The sequence below is a fragment of the Uloborus diversus genome, chromosome 2 (genome assembly GCF_026930045.1).
Source record: "Uloborus diversus isolate 005 chromosome 2, Udiv.v.3.1, whole genome shotgun sequence".
NCBI classification, from domain to species: Eukaryota; Metazoa; Arthropoda; class Arachnida; order Araneae; family Uloboridae; genus Uloborus; species Uloborus diversus.
The window spans coordinates 104,395,162-104,410,516 of record NC_072732.1 but is presented as its reverse complement, the minus strand read 5'-3'; the positions used below and the strand labels follow the sequence as shown (position 1 = coordinate 104,410,516).

At 33.7% G+C, this 15,355-nt stretch overlaps 1 protein-coding gene across 1 annotated transcript in view; it reads right to left on the bottom strand.

Annotated features, from left to right (window-relative positions):
• Positions 1 to 15,355, bottom strand: part of LOC129216465 (corticotropin-releasing factor receptor 1-like) — a 61,084-nt gene that overhangs the window by 25,627 nt on the left and 20,102 nt on the right. The window contains exons 4-5 of the mRNA XM_054850679.1: positions 5,656 to 5,812; positions 1,788 to 1,918 (exon numbers count right to left, since the gene is read on the bottom strand). Of these exons, the coding sequence (XP_054706654.1) occupies positions 1,788 to 1,918; positions 5,656 to 5,812 (288 nt within the window). The remainder of the gene's footprint in view (positions 1 to 1,787; positions 1,919 to 5,655; positions 5,813 to 15,355) is intronic.

The window sequence follows — 15,355 nt, the reverse complement described above, 5'->3', positions numbered from 1 at the left end:
AAAATTGAAAAAAATGAAATTCTGGCATTTTTAAAAAAATGGGACGATTAAGAAACAGTTGGAATATAATACGCTCATTGAGATTTAAAACTGGAACTAATATTGTAGATCTACAGTTTAAAAAAGACACAAAATATGCTTAGCTGTGGCCACTACTGGTGCGTTTACCTTATATGATTGGATAATAATTTTTTGAAAGTTTTATCCTGAGCAAGATGTTTGAACTGTTTTGTATTATTTTTTTATTTTTTATGGAATTCTCTTAGTTTTTGTACATGCACATTTTTCTTGAATTGATAGAGCCATTAAACTAATAATGCAAAAAACATTTTTATTGGTGTAGAGCCACAGTCAATGCGTATAGATTCAATTAAAAAAATGGCTGCTAGGAACTATGAATTGCGCTTGAACTACTCTGGGTTAAAGGGAGAAATAGTAGTTCTAACATTTTTAGTAAATTTTCTGTTTTCAACGAATGTGTAACCATGTAAAACTTCTAAAATAGAAACTTTCCAGAATTTTTACGTATCATTTACATATTATAAACAGTTTTTTCATGGAGTTATTTTGCAATCCTCTAAGCCTAGATAGCCCACTGGGCAATACCTCTTTTAAAGGACTTGGACGAAAGTAAATCTTTAAAGTAGTAGCATCTTCTAAGATAGCACAGTCACTCTCCGAAAAATTGAAATCGAATATAAATATTTATAGAAGCATATACTTTCTGAAATTCTCTTTTGGGGGTAAAATATCGCTTTGAAAGTACCGAGGAAGTAGAAGCATTTTCTTCCTAAACGTTCTCCATTTTCTATAGACGGCTTCATATATATTTTTTAAATGTATGCCTTCTTTAGTATAGTTCATTTGTTTACCGCCTACGTGTGTGTTTTAAACAGGAATAGCAACATTTAAAAAAGAAAAAATGTTCTTCTCAAATATCAATGCTCTCTCATCTCAATAGATGCTTAACATAAATGAAGATTTTTTTTTGTGAAATTAAATTAAAAATAAATCTTTTTATGGAAAATGTTTCCGGAAATTTCATGATATTTAGAAAAGACTTTTAATGTTAAGGTTTTTGAGAAATTTTAAACTACTCTCGTGTTTCTTAACTTTCAGTAAAACTGGACCTCAGACTGGTAAGACGTGAACTGTTTGTATGTTGTTTATCTAAAGTAGAAACATTGAGATTTTTTAATAACCAAATCAATTGTTACGAAAGATTTAAAAAAAAGTCTATTTGGAAAGTAAATGCATCAACGAATTATAATGGGGTCGTTTTCAATGTTTTAAAAGTATTTTTTTCTGAAAGAGCATGCTTAAAAACATAGGATCTGACCATTTTTTAAATAATTCATTTAAGTTTAATATTTTTAAAAAATTACTTAAATGGGTGCGCTTTCAATTTTTACACTTCTGTCGTGTGACATCACAAATGATGAAAATGCCATTCAATGTTGCCATTCACAGAACAAAATATTTAATTCGCGTCTTTACTCACGTGTATTGGCAACGATATGGTTGATAGCAAGCGTTAGAGCGCAATTTTAATTCGCTGCTTGATTATCATAACGTGGAAACGTAGTAGAAAGATGCGGCAAAGTGCATCATTTGTGACGTCATCAAGATCACGCCTTGTCTGAAAAATCGGACATTTAAAAAAACTTAATTAAAAAAAAACTGTTGGGAAAATGAAAGTATTTTCATGTTTTTTTTTTGCTCATTCTATCCATTTCAATGACTAAAATTAGTACTTTTGACTGAAGGAAATCCCTCCATTAACTTACCAAGAGGGCGGCTATCATTGGCCCCGTGATCAACCAAATGTATGACTGGCTACCATATCCGGACCAGCAGTGGGTATTGTGATAATGTAGCATGAATGCACACCATGTAATAATGCACATAGCTGGTATACCTGAAATATAAAATAAGTTTTTCAGCATAAAGATAAATAAAGATTCAGACTTTAAGTGCAAAAGTAGAGTTTGTGTGATCTGAAGTTCTAGCTAACAAAATTTAAATGCATTTAAAAATGTATGCTGCGTAGCTGTTGTAAAATATTCAGTGGTATGTTGCACAAAAACATGGTGTACATTTTCTGGCTGCAAAAAGTGGTGCTTTAATTTCACTATATTTTGTTAAAACATAAGGGAAGGTCAATGAACCACGTAACAATTTTGACCTTTCTTAGGAAGTAGTTCAGACTCAAACTTTATATTGACTTATCGCTTTTGTATTAACTGCATCCAATAAAGAACAAACATTAAAAATAAATATTTTAGCATCTGGTCCATTCATGGGAACCAGTTGCTATGGATGGACCATTGAGTTTCCATCGATGGACCACATTCTCAAATAAGAAAATCAAACTGTAAAATGTAAATAGTTGTTACAGGAAATAGACAAACACTACGAATAATATTGAATTATTTTAAAAGAGAAAATTGTGTTTTTTTTTAAATTATTTTTTATCACAGGAGAAGAAACATAAAAAACCCGCAGGACTCACACGACACAGCTGTTTTCACCACATCTCGCTCATCACTTGATATTTTCTAACACGTGACTTACTCTTTTTAGCTAAAATTTCATGGGCCCTCTAAATGGGAGTCCTGTTTCATCCAAATTCAAAAATGTTGATCGACAAAGATTTTACTTGACGACAAGGATTTTGCTATAGCACGTTGCATGCCCCCAGTTATCCACTGGCGTTATTTCACTTATTTTGATATTTTTCTCGAACAACAAACGCACTTGAAACTATTAAAATTTTCTTTAACAAATACTGAATCGACTGCACAAGTTTCTGAGTTGAAAATACAATAACTCAGGGGAGTTTCCAAAACTTATTTTAAAAATAATTTTTCATCATTATCACACCTATTTAAAAAGATTAAATCAATTATTAAAGATAATTGAGCTGAAGCTTTAATAATATTTATAAGAGTCCATGAATGAGCCACTTTGTTAGCTGGTTCATTCATATAATTTATTGCATAATCAACAAATCAGCAATAGAAAAGCTTCGCGAAACATTTAGAAACTTTAATGTTATAAACAGTTGTAAAATATTATCGTAGTAATTCAGTTTCAACAGAACACATTCTTAAAAATTTATCTCCTTTATTCGCCACAAAATGCTAGCAGAGAACATTTGATTGGACCAAAATTCTGTTTGTAATTGAAGTTTGCATTTTCAATTAGTTCCCGCTCTTTCGAGTTTAATTTCCTTTTCTCCTCTGAATTTTCCTTTGCCAATAAGAGCCGGAAAATTAGATATTCGTACGAAGAAAATTTTATTATCGGTAACTTTTGGTTGAATGATTGGAATGTCACATTGACGGTGTTCGAATGACAAGTCAATTATATAATACAGAGTAGTTTTTAGAAAATAATTATTTGAAAGCACGACAATATGCAAGCTGTTTTTAATGATTCGAATAACAATTCTGAGTAATTTTATGTGTTTAAGTTACACAGAAACAAAGTATATGTAGTACTCTTTTTCAATTTTATATTTTGAAGGTTGATGCTACTTTTCAATTTGCAATGCTTATTCAAAATGTCGAAACAGAATATTTCATGGACGATTGAGAGATAGCCAACATATGGGCACGAACAGTAGAAAATCTCAAAGATAGTGATAGCAGAAATTCAGGCTAGTCAGCATAGCGTTATGCGAGGATTGTTTTTTTTTTCCCCCAAGGTCCGATCAATCGCGGAATGAAAACCAGAAAGTCAAGCCGATGACGCTGTGCGTAGATTTGTTGCGCTGTCTCTCAAGTACGATTGTTCAGTGCATCAGGTCGCTGTGGTAATTTCGGAGCACGCAGTGAACGAGGAAACGTGCCTCGAACAATTGCGTCTCCCGCTAAGTGTGAACTGCGTGCTTTAATTCGATTTCTGAATGCTGAAGGAAGGGCAATCCAGAACAAACATAGAGGAATGTTGTCATGAGACATTGTCCTTCTGCACGACAATGCGCGTCCACACACTGCTGCTTTAACCAAAAACCTCCTGCAGCAGTTTCGCTGGATAGTGTTTGACCATCCTCCATACAGCCCAGACTTGGTGCTCTCCGATTGCCATCTCTTTGGTCTCATGAAACGCTGGCTACGAAGACAGACGTTCGGCTTCGACGCAGAGCTGCAAACCAGCGTACAGAATTGCCTGAAAGCACAGGCGGCTGCCTTCTATGATGAGGGTATCAAAAAATGGTACCGCTCTACGACAAATGTCTTAATCGAAGCGGCGACTACGTCTAGAAATAGTTGGAAGGTGTATGTACATATTCCAAATAAGAGTTTTCATTGTCTTTACGGTCTTCATTTCGCGATCGACCGGACCTTGAAAAAAAAAAAAAAAAAACCCTCGTATATAAACATGGGTGATTCTGAAAACAGGAGATTTTTTTCAAAAATAAAATCTTAGAATGTTATTGCTTGTAAAATTTGTGAAAAAATGCTAATAAAGTGCATATTTTGTTTTGTCGCCATCCAAGTTAAATATTTAAATTTTCCTTTAAAAAAATTTATGAGTCAATTGCAATTGGCACGGACAGAAAACTCCATGCTAATGACGAATTGGAACTTAAATGAGATTATAAACCATACAATAACTGCAACAGAAAATTCCTTTCTGTGGCATTTAAGGTACTAAAATTTTGTGAAAATGAGTGAAATAAAATTTTTTAAAAATTTATTATGAAAATTACTATTTGTGTTAATGACTTAAAATTGATCTTGTCATGTCCATCTTTTGTTCGCAAAATACCGCAAATTCTTCTATTTGAACACTAATCTAAAATGACTACCTGTTTTCTAGGATAAACTTGGATTTTTAAAACTTTTGTTGCTTTTAAAAATGGAATATGGATTAATAACCAGCTTCTAAATCATATATACTTGCTTTAAACATGAAATATGAAGGAAATGCTGAAGCTCTTTTTTTAAGCAGTATCATTTTTTTAAATTAATTTTTTGATAAATCGTCGCCTCAGAGGAACCTCAGTATATCTTAGCGTTATTCCTGGGATTAGATGTCATACTGTTGCTCTGAGGCGACGAAATAATCTTTTTCAATTCATTCAAATACAGTATGACATTTTTTCGCCTGAAATAGGATTCTAATACTTCAAAAACATAGGCATTTACAAGACATAGCAGCTACGGACATCCATGATAATTCTCACTTTTATTCTGTTGTTTTATATTGAAACGAGAGTAGTTCAAATATAGAATTAAAAAAAATCAATAATATCTAAAGTTAAAGTATTGAAATTCTTCCAAATGGTTATGAATTGAGAAAACTTCTTTTCTGTGTTGAAAATCACGCTTAAAAATAGTATATATACAAAGTGAATATGATCTTAAATTGATAAACGAAAAGTAATGATAAAAGTTGTTGCATTTGTCCCAGCAAAAAAGAGGTTCGACACGGTATTAGTAGGTATCCCGGGACTTTTGTCTTCTAAGTGCATGTATTGCCTGTCAGGTGACTTGATCGCGTTACTTCAATTCTTTCCATGGGTGCATATTGATAATTTACATTTCTTTTGACAGCAATGAATGTTTTATCATTTTAACTTAAGCTCTCATTCATATCTCAAAATATGATACATAGATCATAATGCAGTACTTTCGCTGCACTCACCCCATCCTATGCAGTAGTAGAGTTTGAAGGGAGCATCTTTCTTAAATATGTGTACCGTCACTCTGCTGTGCAGTAAGAGTCCTTCTACAAACATCCAGTTGATGCTGGCTAAAGCTGAATACATCTGCAGACTCAGTACTCCTTTGCACAACCATTCCTAAATCAAAATCATAAAAATATTGGAAAAAATTGAAAATGGGTTAAACTTGCGAAATTAAATGCAGCTCATTATGACTGTAAGAATAAAACAATATTTTCTGTAAAAAAACTAAATTATTGTTGCTCGTAAATCAGGAAATATTTTCAACAGCCCGAACAAGATTTGTACAATAGGTGGTGAGTAAAGGTGTTGAAATCAATAAAATTCATTATTATTTATTCTGTCATATAGATTTTATTTTACAAGAAAAATATATTCATATATCATAAAAGATTATGAGTAAAAATATTGAAATCAAAGTTGATTATTTCATCTCATAAATTTTATTTCATAAGATAAAAGAAAACATCTGTTCTTTCAAAAAAGGCATTCTGACTAAAAAATGTCACTCGACAAAGGAAATCTGTTAAAAAAATAAAGCGCAAAAAATGCAAGAATTTGTAGAAAAGGACTTGAAAAAACTTTTTGCCTTTTTTACTTCCAGTTTAATGAGGTTTTGTTGTGCACGATTACTTCTTTGGGTGGAGTTTGTTGAGACGATGTGGTGGTGACAGCTCGTTTATTATTTAAGGTAGAGATTTGTCTTACATGTCGGAAGCATCTTTTAGTTACTTCCGCATCTTAAGGGAAAAGACCGTAAATAAATAAATGAGGTCATAAGCTAAACCTGTGCTTTATTCATTGGATGTAAATAATCCTGTGTTCTTTGATCATGGAATTTTGTTTTTTTCATCAAGCAAATGCATGAACAAAAATCCAGCCAAATGAACACAGTAATCATATTGCACCCTAGCAACAAAAGTGTCCCATCTCAAAAATTTGAAAAAACGTACTAGTTATTGATTAAAAATCTAAATGTTATGCTTTTTTTTTTTTTTGCTACAAAACTCGCATAAAACTAATGCATGGTGGCATACATGTATAAACGATATAACCAGTAGCGCCACATCATTAACATTTCATTATTTAGAAGAGAAATATCAAAACTTTAAGTTAAACTACGAAAGTCAACCAGTAAACATATCGTAAATTTTTCGCACTTATTGTCGTATTTAAGAATAAACCGTTAAAAGTAAAATTGGGTAATACCTTTTTTTCTGAGTTGTGTCGCTTCTGTTTCCAGAGTGCGATACAGATATATCTTGGAATTATTGGAATTGAAATTCAAAAACAAATAAAGTTTAAAAGTGATGCTTTCATATATATTCCATTAAAACTACCAAGTGTACCACCGTCTGAGTGTGCGGTAATATTTTCGCTTGTCGTTTCTGATAACAATCTTGTTAAACAATAGTCTTATAGTGTTACAGTTAATTGTATTGACGTTATGAGATTGGTTCTACGAACTGATATCAAATATACTCCAATCAAACACGTTTTGAGCAATATGGCCGTATAGAAAAAGGTCTGTCTTTGCTTTAATTATTCACAATCCTTACCGTATAAGTCTGCAGAGTAACAATTTGCTACATACTTAAACGTTATAAGTACTAATATTTCAGTATCGGGTTTTATGCTTTTATAATTGAATTAATAATTAATGCACAGCATACTTTAAAAAAATGCTAAATACGTCCGATTAAATACCAATTTGGTTCCACAAAAGTTTGGTTCCACCTAAGTTCCTGTCCCCGAGCTTAAGAATGCCCCTGCAGCTTCAACATGGAGGTCCAATAGGAGTAGTTATAGTGTAATTCAGAAATACGAACACCTACATGAATGTTACACTAGGTACAACATTAATGCAGACATTGGAGAGTCAGGGGGTACCGGTTGAAACGTTAGCTCCAAAAACGCATCGCTAGAGCTAAATTTCGATGATCTTATCCGGTGTTTGAGGGAGAGTGGAGTTGGGGAATTCTTTACAAAAATTTTCCACATTTGAGTCCTGAAAACGCGTGTCTAAGCAGTACGGTTCGGGGAATTTTTTTTAAAGTTCTAGCTTTAAAAACCCAGTTTTAAGACTATCTAGGGTGATGTTAACGGGAGCAAAGTTTAGTGGACCACGTATGGGAATTTTTGGAAGTTGTAGTCTTAATGGTGCTTTAGACGATATTCGGTACAATATTAGGGGTGAAGAGTTTGGGAGTCCCTTGGAAAGTCTTCAATATTGAGATCTAATTAACGGAAATGTAGGCTACCTTTAGTAAAGTTAAGGCGATCGGCAATTTTTCGAAATTGATTCTGAAATACGCTATTTTAATTGACTTTCAATGACGTAAGGAGAAAGAATTTCCGAGAGATCTTTCCCGGAAGAATTTTCAAAACTGAAGCCCATCAAACGAAATTTAAGACGATCTTTTATGATGTTAACGAGCGGGGTGGGGTGGGGACGAAGTTCGTTTAAAAAAATGCGTTTTTAAAAACTATCTTTCAAAACATTAGTGGTAGAAGAGGTATGAAACTCTCCTTTGGTAATTTTCGAAGAGGAAAATTTCAGAAACGCAATTATAGATCATCTTTGCTAATGTTGTCAAGGGGTTTAGGGAACTTTGCAGAGATCTTTTCGTAATCGATGACCTAAAAAGAAAATTTCAGAGAATCTTTAGTGATATTTGGTGGATGAGAAATTCGGGGATCTCTAGAATATTTCGAAATGGAAGTCTTAAAAACGTAATTTTATATGTTCTTCAATGATGGGGAAGAGGCGTATTTCCAGGTTTTAGGTGACTCTGCTCTCCTGAACTCTTTTCGAAATTGAAGCAGCAAATACGAATTGTACTCCATCTTCGATACGGTGGACGAAAGGGGAAGGAATGACGGAGGAGGTTTTGACGTTGGTGGCATAAAACGAAGGGATAAGATTCGGGGACCACCCTTCATTGCAAAATTTTTCCTTACAAAAGTCTTTTTTTTTCGATTAAATTATTGATAAAAATATTGTATAAAACCCTTCCCCTAGTTTTCCCTCTCAAAGAACATTTCAGTTCTTATTTTTCCCATAGTGAAATTTTCAATTTCCATCCCGATGTTTATATTTGCTGGAAATAAAGTGTTTTGGATTCATTAAAAAAAAAGGAAAAAAAAAAAACATTTTGAACTGATGTGGTACTTTTCAGTGACACTGTAGGTCTCCCCCCCCCCCCACTTTATTTAAGTGTTATGGCTGCAAAATGACAAATAAAATTTTTTGTTTGCTTTCGTTTTATTACATTCAAACACTTAGAACTACTGGTGCTACTATTCATAACAATATTTTAAATTTCAACTACTGCACTTTAACTTTTTTTCTACTTAAAGTATGCTTTGATTTGACGGTCCATGTATTTTTCTCTACTTAGCTGTGTTTTTTTACGATGATATAATTAAAACAAAACAAAATCAGAAGTGAAATATTTCGTCGTCTAAACAACGGAAATTTACAATTTCAAATTTCAATTTCGAAGCTGATACACTACAATGACTACGTCGATAAGCAGAAGTGGGAACATTTAGCTCCTACTTTTAAAAAGGGAATTTCAGGTAACAATTGCCTTACACAGATACCAAAAAAAAATAAATAAATAAATAAATAAATAAATAAATAAAAGCATATCTCACAAGATTATTAAGTATTATTTGTTCTCTTTTTTAAGAATTATAAAGTGTATTTTCTACTTAGCGTATCACGTCAGCGTAAAATGTAAAATTAACTTCTCATAGAGAACGTAGGTTAAGTATTAAAGTTTGAAAACAAACTTTGCAAATACAGTACACTCCCGATTATCAGCGGAATAGGGTGACACGGTAACCGCGGATAAGAAAATCCGCGGATAATCCTAAAATAGGTAGAAACGATGCGTAAGTAGTGTAGATCTAAAATTTAATAAGTTGGGTATATCTAGAAATAATTAAGTAGTGTTGATCTAAAGCAGTAAGTAGTGTATCGAAAGCAGTAAGTAGTGTAGGTTTAAAGCAGTAATTAGTGCAGATTTAAAAATCAGGTTTAACATGAGATTTCGATCACCCTGAAAGATTTAATATCACTGAAAGGGAGGGTTAAAAAACAGTAGGAAAATCCAAAAACAGTTTGTGCATTTGTTAAGATAAAATGTGTACATTTATCTATTTTCAGTTAATCATCGCCGAAAAAAAAATTTTTTTGGAGGTGTGAAAGGCCGCGGATAAGCCGCCCGCGGATAATCGAGAGTTTACTGTATGAAGCTTGCAGCAGTTTACATAAGTCACGTCTCAAAGCAAAAAAAGTTGCTAAATAAATTTAACGGTTTTTGAGCTCTCAAACTAACCACGTTGTGCATACAATCTAACGTTGTTTGGCTCGCGAGACAAACTATTATCTTGACTTCTGACAATGTTGGGCCTTCGTAATACATTCTGAAGTAAAAAAACTGGATCCTAATTTAACTTTAATCAATCCATCTCATTTGGTTTGGACAACTGTCTGACGCTTTTTTGCCGAATTTTACGCATCGTCTCACTGCTTTAGTATAACTAGGGGCGGCAGGGGTCGGTGGGCCGCCTCTAATCGGGCCGCATTGAATTTCAACTGAAAAGTCGGAAAATAAATTCATGTTTTTTTTCCCGTTTGTTTTTTTATTTTTAATTAAGAAAATGTCTATGATAGTCCTGATATAAATAATTGCCGATGATCGAGTAACCCGCGTGTTTCAACAATGAAACTCGCGCAACGGCATGATATTTTGATAATGTGTTTTGGTAATTTTCAACATGCAGGGAAAGGTTTTATTGTGACAAGGCTGAACTCGATCCGGTAACTTAACTGTTTTACTGGTAAGACTGTGTCATTTCAGGTTAATGAAGAAACGAAAAAGAGGTCAACTATGAACGCTATCTACTGGAGTTTTGGGATAATCCACTGGAGCTAGGATTACAATTTCAGCAATCAAAATATCACCAAGCAGACAATTGCTTCGTTCAAATGTAGAAGAGTAGAAGCAAATTTCACCCGTCATACCTTGACGGACGACTTTTTAGTTTTATAATAATCCTGTAAATTTCTCAACGACTCAAGAAAACCACTGCAATTAAAGTAATGATTACAAAGTTAAAAAAAAAATGTCTTTGAGTAATAAGAATCTTTTCTGTGTGCCGGTAAACTCATCTGACGAAAATATAACTCAGTTGCATAGTTGCCTCTAGTTCGTAGGGCGGAATGAACACGTTAGTGTAGGGCCGTCGGCAGGGGGGGGGGGGGTTACACCCCGTCCTTTAGTTTCACCGAGCTGAGACAGCTAATTTGAATTTAGGATGGAAAAAAGGAAGAAAATATTATCAATATTAAAAAATCAAGTCTTAATAAGAGATTTCCAGTAACAAATGAAATTTTTATAGACTAGTCAATGAACAGTTTGAAAAAAAAAAAAAAAAAAAAAAAAAAAAAAAAAAAAAAAAACAGGTAGTTTTGCAAATTGGCACACACGTACAGGAAGGGCTCCTGATGAACATACTAAAAGTCCCCAGTGCTAGGGGGGGGGGAACTCGCAGCACCCCCTAGGATTTTATATATATAGGTGTATTTTTTCAGTTTTCGTCTAATATCTCAAAAACACTATTTACTTGCGTACAAAATCGTTATTTGATGAATTAAAGAGCGTAAAACTATCTTTAAAAACTTTTCTTTTATTTTTATTGTAGCTACAATAGTTTCCGAGATATTGAATATCAAAATTCGTGAATTTTTGAAAAACTGACAATTTTTTCGCTCTTTTCTATTTTTGGAGCTTCCTCACTCCTCAGTGATTGATTTGATGTGATTTCTTTCTCTTTTAAATCTGAAGTAGTGAAGGTCATTATGGTGATTTGATTTATCAAAACTGGAATGCCGGTAAGGGTACTTTAAGTCCCCGGAGGTGGGGAGGGAGCTCCCACGACCATCTTTGAAATTCAAGTGCATGTTTTCAGTTTTTGTCTTACATCTTAAGGACTATTTACTTGCCAACAAAATTGCTATTCGTTGAATTAAAGAACGTAAAATTATCTTTAGAAAGCTTTTATTTCATTTATAGTATCTGGCAAGAAATTGCATTTCAAAGCTATTGAATTTTCGGAAAACTGACCATTTTTTCGCTCTTTATTTTTGGAGCCCTTCAAGGATTTATTTGATGTGATGTTTTCCTCTTTTCGGTCTGAAGAAGTGCAGATTAGGAGGATTTTTTTTCTTTAAATTATAACAGGTGGGGAAGGAAGGAGGCGAGTAATGCAGAAAGACAAAAATATGTGTGCTGGTGTTCTTTTCATTCTTTTTTTTATTGTCCCTTCCACAATAGTCCAGTAAACGGACACCCAAAATACCCAAAATGAGGATAAAAATAAACGTTCAGTTATAAAAATTTTTACACATGGTACAGAAAGAACGACGAACGAACATACCAAAAGTCCCAGGTGGTAGTGGGGTTTTGAGGGGAGCTCGTGCCGCTAGCTTGAAATTCCGTTTTTTCGGTTTTATCCTGAACTAGCTGTACCCGACGCGCGTTGCTACGCCAACAAAAAAATACATCATTATACTGATTTTCCTGACAATCGGTTGAACGGGGCAGAAGTTGCTACTCTGCAATGCCACCTGGTGGCGAGTGGCTTCAATGAGCATATTATGCGCCTTCTCAGTGGAAAAATACATATATATAGCAATTTTCATAACAATCGGTCCAGGTATCAAGTGAAGCCGTGATTATACTCAAATTTTGCACTCACGCAGTTTGCAAGGTCAATCAATCGTTAAAAATATTAAATAGAAAAAGTTTTAAATCCCCCCGTTGCATGAAAACCATAAAACAATAAAGAAAGAATTTATTTGTTCAAACTCAAGAAAAATGGCAACAGCTAACTTCTTATCGATCTTTCTCGCGAATTAATTTCTGCAGCCGATAATTTTATTCGTATTTATCCAATGAATTGTGACTTAAATTGGAACAAAAAAGGAACTATCGATCGGATTTTTTTCGAACTGGTCTATAAACATTCCCAGAACCAAAAATAACAAACGGTGAAAGTTTCAGCCAAATCTGCCGGGTAGTTTTTGAGTTCATGGTTGACATACAAACATTCATTTATATATATATATACATATATATATATAGATTCCGTTTTTTTTTTCAGCTTTCATCTTATACCGCACAATCTTTTTTCTTGAGAGCAAAACCATCATCTGCTAAAGTAAAGAGCACAAAATTACCTTAATTTTTTTTTTTTTTTTTTTGTTATTACTGTAATAGGGGTGCAGAGACACCGTGTTTCCATATTCGTGAGGTTTTGAAAACTATCTACTTTTTCCCTTTTTTCATTTTCGGGACTCTGCGAAAGACATATTAATCACTTTAGGTCAGTTTTTTTTATACCCTGAAACTGCAGTTTACACTTATTTTTTGCAGCCACATTTTGTGCTACATCCTTTCGTTATGAACGAAATATCCAGAGAGAAGTTGTCGTAGATGAATACATGGATCTTGTTATGCTATTAATAGCTGTGACTCCAAGTGATAATAATATTCGTTTCGTGAAAACCAGGGAAAGATAAAGTGGATACCAAGATATTTTGCACACAATAATTGCAAAACACTTGAGAGCTCAAGGATCAAATTCTTTTTATCCATGCTTTCTTCGGTTGCAACATGACAACTACATATATTAAAGGTAAAACAAAAATCATAAAATTGTTGCAGAAAAATAAATTGTTGATCTACATTTCGGAAGCGTTCCATAGCCCTCTTTCTACCCCAGAGCAAATAGCGGAGGCAGGCCAAACATTTTTCTTGGCGTACATGGAGATGTTTTAAGTGCAGCTTCTCTGGATAAACACAGGTTTATATCTTTCCAGAGAGTAGCAAGGACGGAAAAACCACATTTTGTATCCTTGCCTCCAGGCGACGATGTCACAAAATTTCATACGTTATGAGTATACCGACACGTCGAATAAAAGTGGTTGGGAAGACCACTACCAGCAGATCTTTGGGATGAAAAAAGCCGGCACATCGTGGAAACTCATAACTTCTAGTCGTTCTGCTCCTTACTCCATTCTCTCCGGATATTTCGTTCATAACGAAAGGATGTATCACAAGATGTGGCCGCAGAAAATTAAGTGTAAACAGTAACAGTGCTTGAATAAACTGCCGGGATTAAAACAAACTGACCCTTTAACGGTGTATCACCAAATAACACCGCCTCAACAGTCTGAGGAAGAAGATTCCCTTTTTGCATGTTTGTTTTTTACATTAATTTTATCATTTATCCTTACCGCAGAAGGGCACACGTTTATTTATTACATGCGCAGAGGTCTTTTTGAGTCTTAGTTGACGTAAATGATATAACAGAGTCCATTTATTTAAAAAAACAAATGATTAATATGTTCTTCGCAGAGTTCCGAAAATGAAAAAAGGGTAAAAGGTGGATAGTTTTCAAAATATCCCGAATTTGGAAACACATTATCTCTGCACCTATTGCAGTTATAACAAAATTACATTTTTGAAGGTAATTTTGTGCTCTTTAATTTAACAATTGATGATTTTGCTTTAAAGAAAAAAGATTGTGAGATTTTAGACGAAAGCTGAAACAACGGAATCCAAGATAAACCGAAAAAACGGAATTCCAAGATAGTGGCACGAGCTCCCCTCAAAACCCCCAGGGACTTTTAGTATGTTCGTTAGGAGACCTTTTTGTACATGTGTACCAATTTTTATAACTAAACGCTTATTTTTACCCTTATTTTGGATCTTCGTTTGCTGGATTATGGTGGAAGGAAAAAAAAAGAATGAAAAGAACACCTGCACATATTTTTGTCTTTCTGCATTACTCGCCTTCTTCCTCCCCCACCTGCCCTCTAATTTCAAGAAATAAAATCCTCCTAATAACCTACATTACTTCAGACCGAAAAGAAGAAAGAATCACATCAAATAAATCCTCGAAGGGCTCCAAAAATAGAAATAAGCGAAAAAATGGTCATCCGAAAATTCATTAACTTTGAAATTTAATTTCTCGTCAACTATTATAGATACAATAAAAGTAGAAAAAGCTTTTTAATGTAAATTTTACGTTCTTTAATTCATCAAATAACAATTGTGTTTGCAAGTAAATAGTTTTTGAGATACAAGACAAAAACTGAAAACACGCATTTTAAATTCAAGGTGGTCGTGCAAGCTCCTTCCCTGCTACCAGGGACTTTAAGTACCCTCAACTGCTTTCCAGTTTCAATAAATCAAATCACCATAATGACCTTCACTACTTCAGACTGAAAAGAGAAAGGAATCACATCAAATCAATCACTGAGGAGGCTCCAAAAATAGAAAAAAAAAAAAAAAAAAAAAACGAAAAAAATGGTCAGTTTTTCAAAAATTCACAAACTTTGATGTTCAATGTCTCGGAAACTATTATAGTTACAATAAAAAGTAAAAAAAGCTTTTTAAAGATAATTTCACGCTTTTTAATTCATCAAATAACAATTTTGTTCGCAAGACTTTTAGTATGTTCATCAGGAGCCCTTCCTCTACGTGTATGCCAATTTGCACAACTACGTGTTTTTTTGTTTTTTCAAACCGTTCATTGACTAGACTAATGCTTAAGGATAACAGGTTTGAACACAACAGTTCT